Source organism: Podarcis erhardii (assembly GCF_964252035.2).
Source record: "Podarcis erhardii genome assembly, chromosome: 10".
Taxonomy (NCBI): Eukaryota; Metazoa; Chordata; class Lepidosauria; order Squamata; family Lacertidae; genus Podarcis; species Podarcis erhardii.
In genome coordinates this window covers 67,707,558-67,722,826 of record NC_138500.1, presented here as the reverse complement: position 1 = coordinate 67,722,826, position 15,269 = coordinate 67,707,558, and the positions used below count along the sequence as shown (strand labels likewise).

The 15,269-nt window shown below is 44.6% G+C and overlaps 1 protein-coding gene across 2 annotated transcripts in view; it reads left to right on the top strand.

Moving 5' to 3' along the window:
* The window catches only part of ABCD2 (ATP binding cassette subfamily D member 2), a 78,796-nt gene extending 63,731 nt beyond the window's left edge, over nucleotides 1-15,065 (top strand). For both annotated transcript variants that reach the window (XM_081877914.1, XM_081877913.1), the window contains exons 7-10: nucleotides 9,436-9,581; nucleotides 11,153-11,237; nucleotides 12,706-12,831; nucleotides 14,839-15,065. In XM_081877914.1, the coding sequence (XP_081734040.1) occupies nucleotides 9,436-9,581; nucleotides 11,153-11,237; nucleotides 12,706-12,831; nucleotides 14,839-15,049 (568 nt within the window). In that variant the 3' untranslated portion in view covers nucleotides 15,050-15,065. The remainder of the gene's footprint in view (nucleotides 1-9,435; nucleotides 9,582-11,152; nucleotides 11,238-12,705; nucleotides 12,832-14,838) is intronic.
* The last annotated feature ends 204 nt before the right edge of the window (nucleotides 15,066-15,269 follow it).

The following is a 15,269-nucleotide window of genomic DNA, read 5'->3' as shown; positions in this document are numbered from 1 at the left end:
ACCTTCCTGGATGGATTGCAGATTTCAGTGGCGTAGCGTGGGGGGTGCAGGGGGGCCCGGCCGCACCGGGCGCAACACCTGGGGGGGGCGCGCTCGCTGCCTCCGGAGTTGCCGAAGAGCCTCGGGCGCAGGCTGTAGCAGAGCCCCATGTCTCGTGGAACCGGCGAGCTGTGCGTGCATCGGGGCTGAAGGCGTCCGGCAGGCAGCGGCTTTCAGCACTCACCACGGTCAGGGCCACGGAGGGCGTGCCAGGCAGCCCCTCCTCACAGCCCCGCCGCCGCCGGTGCTGCAGCTGCTGGGCCATGTTGCATTTTTCTCGCCTCTCTGCCCTCCTCCTCCGGGCAAGCGGCGTCGTTTGGGCGGCAGGGCCAGCAGCAACTCGCCTCAGTTCACCTGACACGGACCCGCCGCCGCTGCCGTGGCTACCTTACTGTAAATACCCCAGCCCAGGCAGCAGCAAGAAGAAGCTGGCAGCGGCGGCAGGTTAGGGGTTAGGGGGCGCAAATTACTTGCCTTGCCCCGGGTTAGGGGGCGCAAATTACTTGCCTTGCCCCGGGTGCTGACAACCCACGCTACGCCGCTGGCAGATTTGAGTATCCAATACTCAGACCCAGGGCTAGCAATATGACACACACACACCCAGAGCTTTTTGAACCTAGCTTCCATCTTCACTGACCCTGGGCATGATGGGTGCCCCACTCTAACCATTCCTCCCTACTGGGTTGTATGGTGCAGTAGGATATTTCAATTCTTTATGCACGGCCCTTTCTTAAGAGTTCCCTGACTCTGAATTTTGTCTTCATATGCTTAGCAGGAAACCTAACTATACAGTCATACCTCGGGTTGAAGTAGCTTCAGGTTGAGTATTTTTTGGGTTGCGCTCTACGGTGACCCGGAAGTAATGGAATGCATTACTTCCGGGTTTTGCCACTCACGCAGGCGCAGACGCTCAAAATGATGTCACGCGCATGTGCGGAAGCGGCGAATCGCAGCACGTGCAGACACGGGTTGCGTTCGCTTCAGGATGCGAACGGGGCTCCGGAATGGATCCCGTTCGCATCCAGAACTACCACTGTATTTTTTTTAAAAAAATAATATTTATTAAAGTTTCCAATTAATACAACAGACATAAACACACACAAAAAAGAAATAATAAAAATACAAAAACAAAAAGAACAATTAAAACAAATATAATTTCCATTACTCATTTCCATTAACTTGTTTCCCAGACCTCCTCTCACCTCCCCCTTTTGTATTCCAATTCCAATTCTTAATTCAGCAAATCCTTATTATAACTTGTTGTAACTTATTATAACTTATTACTCAACCTCAACATGACAGCTGGTAACCACTTAATTTTTATCCAACATCACACTAATGTCCATTAACTTTATGATGCCTCTGCAGATAGTCTTTAAATTTCTTCCAGTCTTCCTCCACCGTCTCTTTTCCCTCAGAGCTACCACTGTAAACTGATTCAGCTACCCACACCCCATTTCAAAAATCTACATGTCTTGCATCTGTCCACTGAATACTTTTCCCCCGGTCACCATATCTTAGGAACGTGGTGCTTCTTTCCCACCTTCTTTTTGTAGGCCTTTGGTTGCAGATATTTGCATAGTTTTGTCATGTCAACCTATCCCATCTCAGTTCTGCATGTAGTTTAGAATGGTTTCACATACCGTATTGGCTCAAATATAAGCCGCACCTTTAATATTCAAAGGGAGGGGATAAAAAAAGACAATACCTGAATATAAGCCACTCTCTTAAATTTCTGCAGGCACTCACACCCATTCCGTTTTACTGTATATCTGCTTCAGCAGCAATATCATAAAAGCCCATTTTTTGTAAGGTCACAAATTTAAGCCACACTTAAACTTTTCACAGTTGGAATTTGGGGGGAAAGTGAGGCTTATATTCAGGCCAACACAGTAAGTGCTTCTATAGATTTGGCCAGTTTTCCCAATGTGCCTCCCAGCTTGAAACAGATACTGACATCTATTTCTTAGGGTGGCAGTTGTTTAAATACCTCTACTGGCTTGTATGTAAATAATAATAGCAATAACGATCATGTCAGCAGCAGCTGTTCACCAGTGTGCTCCCTAGTGGTGATGTAACAAGAAAGTTGACCGCCTTTTTGACTTGCTGATGTCACGGCCATGCATTACGTTCAGGCCATGTGTTCTTGCAATCTTTTCCCCAACTCTACGGCTCCTCCGTTTGGCACCTGAGCCTTACAAAGGAAGCGTCATAAAGGGCAGGAAATGTCCGGACAGCTGCTTGAGATTCCACAGCACTGAATTTATAGTGATTGACAGCGAGCTCCCTGCTGCGTCTCCCCAGTGGTTCTGAATCCCTGACGGAGGCCGTTTCTGATTTGCGCGGCTGCAAGGGAGCCGATAAAAATTTCATGAAACCAAGGAGCATTGCTTAACCTGGCTGATCATTCAATCACACGGCTTCCTTTCCAGATTAAGGATTTGTGCTCTTTCTGCGGTTCGGTTGTTTATTGTGCAGTAATATATTTCTGCCTGTGACAGCAGCTTCTAATTCCGCATCGTGCTGGGAAAGCTCTATGATCCGTGGCCCGTAAACTATGTTAGCGGGTGTAAGGTAATTATGCTCAGGCTTGGTAATTGAGCTCCTTGAAATATTTAGCAGGCGCTCTTGGATACTGGAGAGGAAAGCTTACGGTTGGCTATTTTGGGCTCAAATCAATTATTTATATCTGGAGAGAGCTGTGGAAACTGCAGCTTGCCCTAAAACACCCTTGAACTTATTTCAATGGAGTGGGAGAATGCTATAGACACCCCACCAGACGTGTATATTTTAGCAGTTCCTCCACACCCATCGTCATGATGGACAAATGTATATAACAGAACTTAACTTCCAACAGAGCAAATCTATGGTACATTTTTATTTTGTTTTGTTTTGTTTTGTTACAATAAATATTTTATTCTTTATTCCATATAGAAAGTTACATTTGATACTCAACAATCATATTCCAATTGAACAGAACTAGTGACTTCCTTCTCGCCCAACATCAATGTTTATAACCCAAGTTACATACAATTAGGGACATGGGTGGCGCTGTGGGCTAAACCACAGAGCCATGGGCTTGCCGATCAAAAGATCGGTGGTTCGAATCCCCGCGACGGGGTAAGCTCCCATTGCTCAGTCCCTGCTCCTGCCAACCTAGCAGTTCAAAAGCACATCAAAGTGCAACTAAATAAATAGGTACCGCTCCGGCGGGAAGGTAAATGGCGTTTCTGTGCGCTACTCTGGTTTGACAGAAGCGGCTTAGTTAGTCATGTACGCTGGCTCCATCGGCCAGTAAATTGAGATGAGCACCACAACCCCAGAGTCGTCCATGACTGGACCTAACAGTCAGGGGTCCCTTTACCTTTACATTTACCGGTACATACAATTGTGTTTTAAAGTTCCGTCATCTAATTTCATCCTCTCTAACATGTTTCCTAATATGTTCTGCTATTTTCTTACACTTCAGACCCCACTGTGGTCTTCGCATATGGGAAATAACTTTTTCTATAGACCAGAAAGGGTTGCCAGTCTTCTTTAAAAGATTCTAAAGTTGTATGTTTTATCACTGCTGTCAGTTTTGTAATATGCCATCTCTGCATATTACAAGATTTTTATCAACCATTCTTCCCTTGAGGGTGTTCATGTCTTCCATTTTGGTTCATAGAGAATCCTTGCCGCTGTAGTCACATACATAAAAACCATTGAGGCTGTCCTTAGTACAAATTTACAATGCAGCATCAGAATCGCAGTTTGTTAAAGGTGTTGAGAATTCTTGGTTAAAGACCCCTTTACAGAACTACAGTTCCCAAAGTTCCCAGGAGATGGGGAATGGTTATTTAACCCACCGAAGTCTTCGCTATAAGAAACGCCCTTAGTGTTTATGTTCTGTAAAAGCCTTCCGTTGTGTTCTGTAGATCATTTTTTCTATAGATCTTTTTTTCCTATCCATTAGCCTTGAGAATTCCAGCAAATGTTCATTGCACATCTGTAAGATGCAGGTTTTGAAAGACTGCTGTGTCAGCCCAGCATCCATATTAGCCTAATTCCTAAGCTTTGGAGGGGCGGATATCCCAGGAACAACAGAATAAAATCAGCCCAGAGGCCTTAAGAAATTGCCACTAATAATAGCTCTCACCTGAGGGACGCGGGTGGCGCTGTGGGTTAAACCACAGAGCCTAGGACTTTGAATCCCCGCGACGGGGTGAGCTCCCATTGCTCGGTCCCTGCTCCTGCCAACCTAGCAGTTCAAAAGCACGTCAAAGTGCAAGTAAATAAATAGGTACCGCTCTGGCGGGAAGGTAAACGGTGTTTCCGTGCGCTGCTCTGGTTCGCCAGAAGCGGCTTAGTCATGCTGGCCACATGACCCAGAAGCTGTACGCTGGCTCCCTCGGCTAATAAAGCGAGATGAGCTCAGAGTCGGTCACGACTGGACCTAATGGTCAGGGGTCCCTTTCCCTTTACTAGCTCTCACTGCCCAGTTGTTTGTCTCAGTTCTGATTCTGTGTTTTTAAATCGCTTTTCAAATGATCCAGTCCCCTATTTATACATAGACCATGGACTCTAAAGCGTTTTCACATTAAAAGGGCCATATTAACCATCTTCATGACTCAGCAGAATTATTTCTGGTTTATGAAGAGAGAATTGAAGCAAAGGGATGCTACTTCATTCCCCCTCACCTTAATCTAGTGAGCCCATTGGTGGATTTTGATGGAACCCCACATTTTCCAGGTTCACTGGTGGTTCTTTGCCAGACCAGTGTGTCTGTGGTCCTGCTGAGCCAGATTCAATTCACACTGCTGTAGACATCAATAGTTGCTGCAGAGATTCTCATAAGGAGGCAAGGCAGTGGGTTCAAATAACTGGCTATGTGCTTCAAAAAGCTGGGACACCTACAATGTCTGAAATAAAGTGCATTCTATTAAGAATGTTAAAGGGCCATTCATTCTAGAAACATGGACCATCATCCAAATAATATGTGTGTGGAATTGCATTGCGTGCAAATGGTGTGTGAGGAATTGTGGATTGAGCTGGCGGTCTTCTCAGATATTTCGCTATAGTGATGCCCATTGCATGTGAGAACCAGAGACAGCCACCTCTCTGGTCAGAGATTTGCTTTCTATTTATGACGTAGCACTTTTTATTATTGCAGTTATATCCCACCTTGCTTCCAAGGAGCTCGAGATGACTTGATCCCCCTTTCCCATTGAATCCCCACAACAACCCTCTGAAGTAGGTTAGGCTGAGAGAGCATGACTGGCCCAAGGTCCCTCGTTGAGCTTTGTGGTTGAGTGGGAATTTGAGCCTAGGTCTCCTTGGTCCTAGTCCAGCACTGTAACCACTGCACCACACTGTCTCTCTTCCCACTGCTGTGAAGACAAAGACCCTTGTGAAATGCAATATAGGCCAGTTTCTTTGGAAAGGAAAGGAAGGGAGGGAGGGAGGGAGGGAGGGCCAAAGTCCTCTGATCACATTCGTTTTCAGCATTGGGTAAAATTATCAGTAATAAATTCAGGTACAGTGGTGCCCCGCAAGACGAATGCCTCGCAACATGGAAAACTCGCTAGACGAAAGAGTTTTCCGTTTTGGAGGTGCTTCGCAAAACGAATTTCCTATGGGCTTGCTTCGCAAGACGAAAATGTCTTGCGAGTTCCTGTGGGGTTTCCCCCCCCCCTTTTTCTAAGCCACTAAGCCGCTTATCCGATAAGCCGCTAAAAGCCGCTAATAGCGCTAATCCGCTAAGCCGTCAATGGGCTTGCTTCGCAAGACGAAAAAACCGCTAGACGAAGAGACTCGCGAAACGGATTTTTTTCGTCTTGCGAGGCACCACTGTAATATTATTACAGCTTTCTGACATGGGCACACATAGTTATCATTAGTTTCAAATCACATATGTGTTCACCGTGTGAGTAAAAATATGGGTAATATGTACATGTGCATTAGTAGAAAGCAAAAAAACCAAGCTGGAAAACCCTTAAGAATGTAACATTTTTTTGGTCATGCCATATCCTGACTCTGATTTCGTACTGAGTCAATGTCATTTGTCACAAGTAGCATGTGTCCATGTAACACAAAGAAAGAGGCATTTTTTTTGGAGCACTGGGTGCCAGTATTCAGCGAATGCAGTTTTCTTTTTAAATGCCCAGAGCAAATGAATTCCTTTAGTAAGCCACAGCAAAAGACTGCAGTTCCGCCTTAAGCTCATTTCACATGCGCATATTGATCCTGAATCCTTCTACAACTGCTGTGCTCATCGTATATTTCATTATTTCGTTATTTATTTATTTAAAGGAATTTCTAAACCTTTTAGCCCTTTAAAAACCCCTAAGTGGTGTACACTATCTCTAGCATAAAAACGATATCCATCCAAACAAATAATATAACAAAAAAACAATTAAACAACCTTAAAACATATGCAAGTATATAAAAGCAAGTAAAGCAGAGATTCTGGGGATTCTCACACATAAAACAGGGTCCTTTGCTCAAATGGCTTATAATATTATTTAGCCTCTGTCCAAATACATTGTAATATTTGCTGTCTTATTTCTGGGTAGCTATCATATAATGTCAAGCAAATATTCACTGGTGCTCTAACTCTGCCCTGATATGTCACAGATGATCTGAAATACAAGCCTTGGAGTTACAGTTAATATCGTGTTTATTTAGGTATTGCATCTGATTCTGTGAAAATGTATTTCTAGTATCTAGTTCTATAAAAGTAGACTAAGTTTTCATGTGAAAACAAACATATACGATATACGATATCTTTATTGTCATTGTCCCATGTAGAACAATGAAATTGAAAAACTACATAAAACTACATAAAAACTACATAAAACTACTATAAAACTACATAAAACATTCAAAAACCCCTAAAAACTCTAAAACCCCATTTTAAAATACACTATACTATAGACCCCTTATGCTGCGTTTAGAACCAGAATTGCATTTGCGTAGAAACTGTTTCTCAGGTGGCTAGTCCTGGCCTTACATTGTGGAACTATGAACCAAATATTCTCACAAGGTGTTTAGGATGAACCTTCAACCTGCCATAAAACAACAACAAAGCAATTACTCTTTTTGCTCAAAAAGATTCTTCTTTCTTTGGTGATCACTCATAGCTGAGTAAGATTGTCTTCCATAAATATGGTTTTAACAATGAGTCCATAAGTGACTGTGGAGGCCAATTCTGGATCCACACATCCTTCCACAGTAGGGACATAGGTTTCCTGGTGGGAATTGATCACGGTGTGGATTTGCCAAGCGTGCCTTCCTCTTAGCACGTTTCTCCCTTGTGTCCTGAGTTCGAGTGTCTTCAAAGTCCATGACACCTTCGGTAAAGGCTGTTCTCCAACTGGAGCACTCTAGACTGCCTGTGTGCTTATCTATAGGAGAATCTAGCTTAGCAAATTGTCCTGGAAATTTCGTTTGTTTTGTCATTGCAAAAATGCTACCATCCATAAGCCCAAATGAAATAATTCTTTGTAGGCATCCAGCTATGCTCCATTTGCGGAGAACGAATATTGAATCTTACGTCTAGTTCTCATGTACCCTGGTCATAAATATTTGTAGATTCTTTGCTTGTAAACCCGGTGAAAGTTGCTGTATTTGCTTGTTTGTGGCACAGACAGTTTTAAAGTCCGTCAGGCTGCCCAGTTTTCCGCGTCTGCCATTATCTGAATGTGCCAGAGGACATTCTCAAGGCTGAGCACCTGTCAGAGTGAAGCTGGAAAACAGAAAGTTGTGCCAGAAGGTCAGAGCTGGGAAGTCAAGTCAGGAGTCAGTACAGTGGTACCTCGGGTTACATATGCTTCAGGTTACAGACTCCGCTAATCCAGAAATAGTGCTTCAGGTTAAGAACTTTGCTTCAGGATAAGAACAGAAATCGTGCTCTGGCACCGCAGCAGCAACAGGAGGCCCCATTAGCTAAAGTGGTGCTTCAGGTTAAGAACAGTTTCAGGTTAAGAACGGACCTCCGGAATGAATTAAGTACTTAACCCAAGGTACCACTGTACTGAGGAACAAGGCTAGGAATGAAAGCTTGAAAGAAAGAGTAAATCCAAAATGTGCCAGAGCTGGGAAGGCTTTTGCTGCCCGGGCAAGTTCTAGCCCAGGCATAGGCTACCTCGGCCCTCCAGTGTTCTGGGACTACAACTCCCATGATCCCTAGCTAACAGGACCAGTGGTCAGGGATGATGGGAATTGTAGTCCCAAAACATCTGGAGGGCAGAGTTTGCCTGTTCCTGTTCTAGCCCAAGGAGGAAGGCTGTGTGTGTGTGTGTGTGTGTGTGTGTGTGTGTGTGTGTATTAAATTTTCTGTTTTACAATTTAAAATACTCATTTAAACATCCTTAAAATATCAATGACTTCCCTTCTTCCCTTTCCATGGTTCATTTTGCTTGTCATAAATCCCTGCATATTTTACAAAAACGAAACCATTCAGTATTCCATTATTACATCCATCAGAACTTATTTACACCGTTGAATTAATCTTAATGCTGCCAGCATTTTCAGCTGTACACAATTTCCACCGATATATTCAATAAACATTTTCCAGTCTTCTCTAAACGTATGTTCTTCTTGTTCTCTTATTCTACATGTTAAGTCTGTAAGCTGTGCATATTCTGTCAGCTCTAGTTGCTATTCTTCTTTGGTTGGGATCTCACTCGTTTTCCATTTTTGGGCTAACAAACCACGGGCCGAGTATTGGCCTACATAAATAACCGTTTTTGACACCTGGGAGGAGGAAGGCTTTTGTTGTTCAGGAGGATTTGGTGGCCAGCCTGGGTGGGTAGGACCAGTTGAGCACCTGAGAACTAATACATCCCTGAAAAAAATGCTGGAAACTGCAATCCTAGTGGCTCACCATAGAGAGCAGCAAAGGGCTGAAGATTCTCTGCTTAAGTCCTGGGAGCTCCTGATAAATGTATACAAATAATCCGTTGTCTTGGGAAACGGGGTGTGGGCCATTCTACTCACTGTTAGATGTGGGCAACGTCAATTTCGAAAAATCGCAGCTTTTGAATAACCGAGGCTCAAAAATGAGAGTTCCACGGTGTACCTGGAAGAAACTGAATAGGAAAATGCATTCCTACTTTGATATATGCTAATGCGTGCTCAGGCAAGGTGACTTTTGTGCGAGGGATAATGTGCGGTTCTTCTTTATCGGGCGGGTTGCTCTTGAGCCACAGCGATCCATGTCGCTGCAGTGCAGTCTGTTCTGCAAACAAGGCATTGTTCTCTAGAGTGTGTTTACTAAAACAGTCACCCTCAAATAATTACAGTATTTAGAAACACCACATTTAAGGCATTATGCGCTGCTCAAAGAACCCTAAACAGCAGGGTTGAGATGTGACTCCCGGCGAGGCGACTAATTTTCTCTCTGCTTCTTTACAGACCTTACATGTCCATTGGAACGCTGCGGGATCAAGTGATCTATCCTGACTCTGTGGACGACATGCGCGAGAAGGGCTACCAAGAGCAGGATCTGGACTGCATCCTGCAGATCGTTCATTTGAATCACATAGTGCAAAGAGAAGGAGGTAAACCCTTGAGGTCTCCTATTTCAAATCGAGCAATAATGCCCCAATAATGTCGAGGTAAAAAGGTAAAGGACCCCTGGACAGAGAAGTCCAGTCAAAGGGAACTGTGGGGTTGCGGCGCTCATCTCACTTTCAGGCCGAGGGAGCCGGCGTTTGTCCACAGACAGCTTTCCAGGTCATGTGGCCAGCAGGACTAAACCGCTTCTGGCGCAACGGGATACCGTGATGGAAACCAAAGCGCACAGAAATGCCGTTTACCTTCCTGCCACAGCGGTGCCTATTTATCTACTTGCACTGGCGTGCTTTCGAAATGCTAGGTTGGCAGGAGCTGGGACAGAGCGACGGGAGCTCATCCCGTCGCAGGGATTTGAACCGCCGACCTTCCAATCGACCACAGCGCCACCCGCGTCCCAGTAATGTCAGACACAACCTGCCCACTTAGAGGGGAGGAGGAAGGGGTCTGTTGGGAGAACTCAGGATCTGCCTTCAGTCTGGAAAGGTTTTGTGACTTTGCAAGTAATTAATAGCAATATAATTGTTGCTGGGTTTTCTCCAAATCTGATGCCCTGCTCAGCGCCGTTGCCAGATCCCCCAGAGAAGATGGCAGGGCAGATCCTGCAGGACCACAGATAGCTCCAAGGAACTATCTGTAGGAACTTGCTGTACAGTGGTACCTCGGGTTACGAACTTAATTCATTCCGGAGGTCCGTTCTTAACCCAAAACTGTTCTTAACCTGAGGCGCGCTTTCGCTAATGTGGCCTCCTGTTGCCGCCGCTGCACGATTTCTGTTCACATCCTGGGGCAAAGTTCGCAACCTAGAGCAACTACTTCCAGGTTAGCAGAAGTTTGTAACCCGAAAGGTTTGTAACCCGAGGTACCACTGTAGTTGAAAGCAGACTGAGCCTTTTAAGCTCAGTCTGCTTTCAGCTTTTAAGCCCATGCCCAGTCTACCTCTCTCAGGCTGCAGCCCTTGTGCAGCTCATCTGCACTGTGCATATGTTTATAATCCAAATTTATAAAAATACCAAAAGTACAGTATAGTATACGTCCATTTGTTACTTAAAGCTGCTCTCTGAACTCCAGTTACCTGGAAATACAGTGGTGCCTCGCAAGACAAAATTAATCCGTTCCGTGAGGCTCTTCGTATAGCGGGTTTTTTGTCTTGCGAAGCAAGCCCATTGACAGCTTAGCGGATTAGCACTATTAGCGGTTTAGCGGTTTTTAGCAGATCAGCTGATAAGCAGCTTAGCGGCTTAGGAAAAGGGGGGGAAAGGGGGGGGGAAACCCGCAGGAACTCGCAAGACATTTCGTCTTGCAAAGCAAGCCCATAGGGAAATTCGTTTTGCGAAGCGCCTCCAAAAAGGAAAACCCTTTCGTCTAGCGGGTTTTCCGTCTTGCGAGGCGTTCGTCTTGCGGGGCACCACTGTAAGTTCCTTAGAATTCAGCTGGACTTTCTTCTGAGTAGACATGGTTAGGATGGTACTCTAAAGCTGAACTTTTAAAGGCAAAAATGGAGAAAAGAAAGAGAAGGAGAGTAAAACGTACCTGTTCTCTTTGGGTGCCTTTGAAGGGTGGGATGCTGTTACAGACTGGAAGGATGTCCTGTCCGGAGGAGAAAAGCAGAGAATGGGGATGGCTCGGATGTTCTACCACAAGTAAGTAATTTTTTTCCAAGTATGGATAGGATGGACATAGGTAGATTGTATTGGTATTGCTCAGGGGGTTCAAGGCAGAATAAAGCACATGGTGCTGTAGAGGGCCCAATTCAAAGTGCTGGTATTGACCTATAAAGCCTCAAGACCTCTCTCCATACAAACTAACCTGGACCCTGCTCTTGTCATTTGAGGCCCTTTTCTATGTCCCCCTTCCCTGAGAGGTTTGGAGGGTGGCAACACGAGACTTTAGTTGTTCCCAAGTTGCTCTTTGCACATTTATAGTCTGTACAAACAAGAATCTTGACATGCTGAAAAACAAAAAAATTAAATAAAAACCATTTTCTTAAGAGTAGGTCCAGCAACTTGTCTTGCCAAGCTGACAGAAGCTGCATTTAAGTAAAATTACTTGCGGCAGGTGGTCCAGGTTGCTTTGAAATTAAGGGACAGTCTAAGCACAGGCATAGGCAAACTCGGCCCTCCAGATGTTTTGGGACTACAACTCCCATCATCTCTGACCACTGGTCCTGTTAGCTAGGGATGATGGGAGCTGTAGTCCCAAAACATCTGGAGGGCCGAGTTTGCCTGTGCCTGGTCAAGCACATGGTGGGGGAAATAGCGTGGACTCCCATTTCCAGAGAAAAACTTAGAAGAGACAATGTTTGGGGTGAAGAGATCTCTGCCCCAGCTGCTCCCTATGTCACTGGGGGCATCAAGAAAAATGATGCAGACCTCCGCCTTTCCATAGTCCATATAGTCCTTGGTAGCATTTTGGAAGATCATCTTCAACTTTTTTGGAGAGACAAAATAAAAAAAATCCTTCCAGTAGCACCTTAAAGACCAACTAAGTTAGTTCTAGGTATGAGCTTTCGTGTGCATGCACACTTCTTCAGATACCGTATCTGAAGAAGTGTGCATGCACACGAAAGCTCATACCTAGAACTAACTTAGTTGGTCTTTAAGGTGCTACTGGAAGGAATTTTTTTTATTTTGTCTTGACTATGGCAGACCAACACGGCTACCTATCTGTAACTGTTTTTTGGAGAGGATTGCTGAAATCAGTTTTACAGTCTGAAGGATCCCCATTTGCTTTGCTCATAGTGATCATGAGAACAAATTGCATTTCACTTCAATTAAGTCTGTTTCAAGTTCAAATGTGGATTGTTCTCATGGTTGCACACACCTTGAGCTGCTGTGAATTTCTAATATGCGGGTGTCTGATGTAACTTTTCATTTAGCTTACGGAAGTTATCTTGGGCAGCCTACCACATAAAAAGGGGGGAATTGCATTCGTTATATAGCTAAGATGGTTGCTCTGAATCCAAAATTTCAGCGCATGTGGGGAGAATCCAGTGCACACTTGAATGCAAGTGTGATTTGCACGAGAATGTGCATCTTTGTTTGCCTAAATCATGCGTCCTAGCTGTTTCAAAAAGTGAATGAATAACTATTTGTTTTCCTGCTTTACAAGGCCCAAATATGCATTGCTGGATGAGTGTACAAGTGCTGTCAGCATTGACGTCGAAGGAAAGATATTTCAGGCTGCTAAGGGGGCTGGCATATCCCTGCTTTCAATAACACACAGACCATCTCTTTGGTGAGTCTTTACGTAGGACCTTTTTTAATGTATGTAGCTTTCATCAGGTACTGTATTCATCAGGTACTGAGAGCCAGTGTGGTGTAGTGGTTAAGAGTGGTAGATTCATAATCTGGGGAACTGGGTTCGCGTCTCTGGTCCTCCACACACAGCTGCTGGGTGACCTTGGGCTAGTCACACTTCTCTGAAGTCTCTCAGCCCCACTCACCCCACAGAGCGTTGTTGTGGGGGAGGAAGGGAAAGGAGAATGTTAGCCGCTTTGAGACTCCTTCGGGTAGTGATAAAGCGGGATATCAAATCCAAACTCTTCTTCTTCTTCACCTCACAATTATGTGTCATTCCCAATCACAGGAAGACTCTTGATTGAAGTAAACAGCACATATTGTTGGCATCTATGAAGTGCACCTCCAGGTGTGAATTCAAACCACTGACCTCCTAGGGGCAACATGTCTGGAGGTCCTGAGCTGCCCAGACAACAAGACCCTCATCTCGGCCTCACTGATGTGGTCCAAAGAAAAGCAGAGCAATATGTTTGGTACCAGGTGGGCTACAGGAGTTGCCAGAAGGAGGTGCACAAGTCACCATCCAACCGTCTTAGAGACTGCACTCCACTTAGGGCTTCCTGTTTCCGCCTGTGCCAGGGAGAGACAGACGGAGATAAACAAAGAATGATGGGGAAAACTCTTTCTTTGAATTTTTTATGTATTCTAACTGGAAAGATAACCGACTATAATTTTTTCAGTTTAAAAGAGGAGAGGAGTTTGCCACCTCCAAGGTCAGATGTTTTCTGGCAGTTTGGAATTGGACTGCTCTTCCTAGGTTGGGGGAGAAAATGGTGAGGACGGTTTATTTGTTGAAACAGAGGAGCCTCTTCCAAGCTTACAATCACGGGACAAAGTGATGTAGAGGCTTTTGGAAAACTGTGATGGGAAATATCAACAGTTGGAAGAATGAAGGACACGACACCATATATGGTTGGGACAACATTGGGAGGGGGGGAAATAACCGAATGTAGGAAAGAACAATGATTACAGACTTGAGTACCTCACTTGAAACTTTATAAATTACTTAATATATTAACACAAACTGAAACCATAAGATTGTAGCTGTTGTATAAGGGATTACTATCTTGAAGGGAATGCAATTGAAATTATTAAGATTTTGGAAAGCAGAAAACAAAACAAAACAAAACAAAACAAAACAAAGAGGAACCCAACAAAACTAGCAGGTGAGGAAGTCACTTTAAACTGTAAAATTCAGTATATAAATAATTGGTTTTAATAATTGTATTAATTGGATAAAATTGGCATTGTTATAATGAGGCTGTTATTGGAACAATATTGGAAAATCTATCTCTATCTAAAGGTAAAGGTAAAGGAACCCCTGACCATTAGGTCCAGTCGCAGACGACTCTGGGATTGTGGCACTCATTTCGCTTTATTGGCCGACAGAGCCAGCGTACAGCTTCCGGGTCATGTGGCTAGCATGACTAAGCCGCTTCTGGCGAACCAGAGCAGCGCACGGAAACGCCGTTTACCTTCCCGTAGGAGCGGTACCTATTTATCTACTTGCACTTTGACGTGCTTTCAAACTGCTGGGTTGGCAGGAGCAGGGACCGAGCAACGGGAGCTCACCCCGTTGCGGGGATTTGAACTGCTGACCTTCCGATCGGCAAGCCCAAGAGGCTCTGTGGTTTAACCCACAGCACCACCCGCGTCCCATATCTATCTAGCTATATATATGATGGGCTCACTTCCCTCTACAACACGTGCAGAAATCGTCTTCTTAACCATTGAAGCCAATGCTCTGTGCAGACATAGCACTAGTTTCTGAAAGCTGTAATTCTTGCAGCTTCCAAGCTTTCTCAAATGCTCTTCTGAATGAACCCTAGGGAACTTGTTGCGTTTCTGGTCTCTTACTGAGAGTCTGCCCGCTCATCATGGTGCTCCTGGGAATGTTTGAGGTTTTCTTGCTGGATTTCTCAGTGTTTCTTTTCTTCTCCTGCAGGAAGTACCACACACACTTGCTGCAGTTCGATGGGGAAGGACACTGGCGCTTTGAGCAGTTGGACAATGCTATCCGCTTAACCCTCAGTGAGGAAAAACAAAGACTAGAATCCCAGCTTGCAGGAATGCCAAAAATGCAGCAGAGACTGAACGAACTTTGCAAAATCTTAGGGGAAGATTCCGTGCTTAAAACAATGGACAAAGAAGAATAAATGTTTTTAGTTCATTTCCCCACCCCGATTTTTTAAAAAGTTAATGATGCACTTTGATTTCCAAGACACAGTGGTTTGCATGCACCTGATTAGCGTAGACTGTAAGGAATTGGCCACAAACTCAATGCTTCAGATAACTGTCAACTTTATAATGTGAAGGAAGAAAGTGGTTCAAACTAAGGCTGTCCTGAATTTTAGTGAGTTCTGGTTTTCAGTGGGG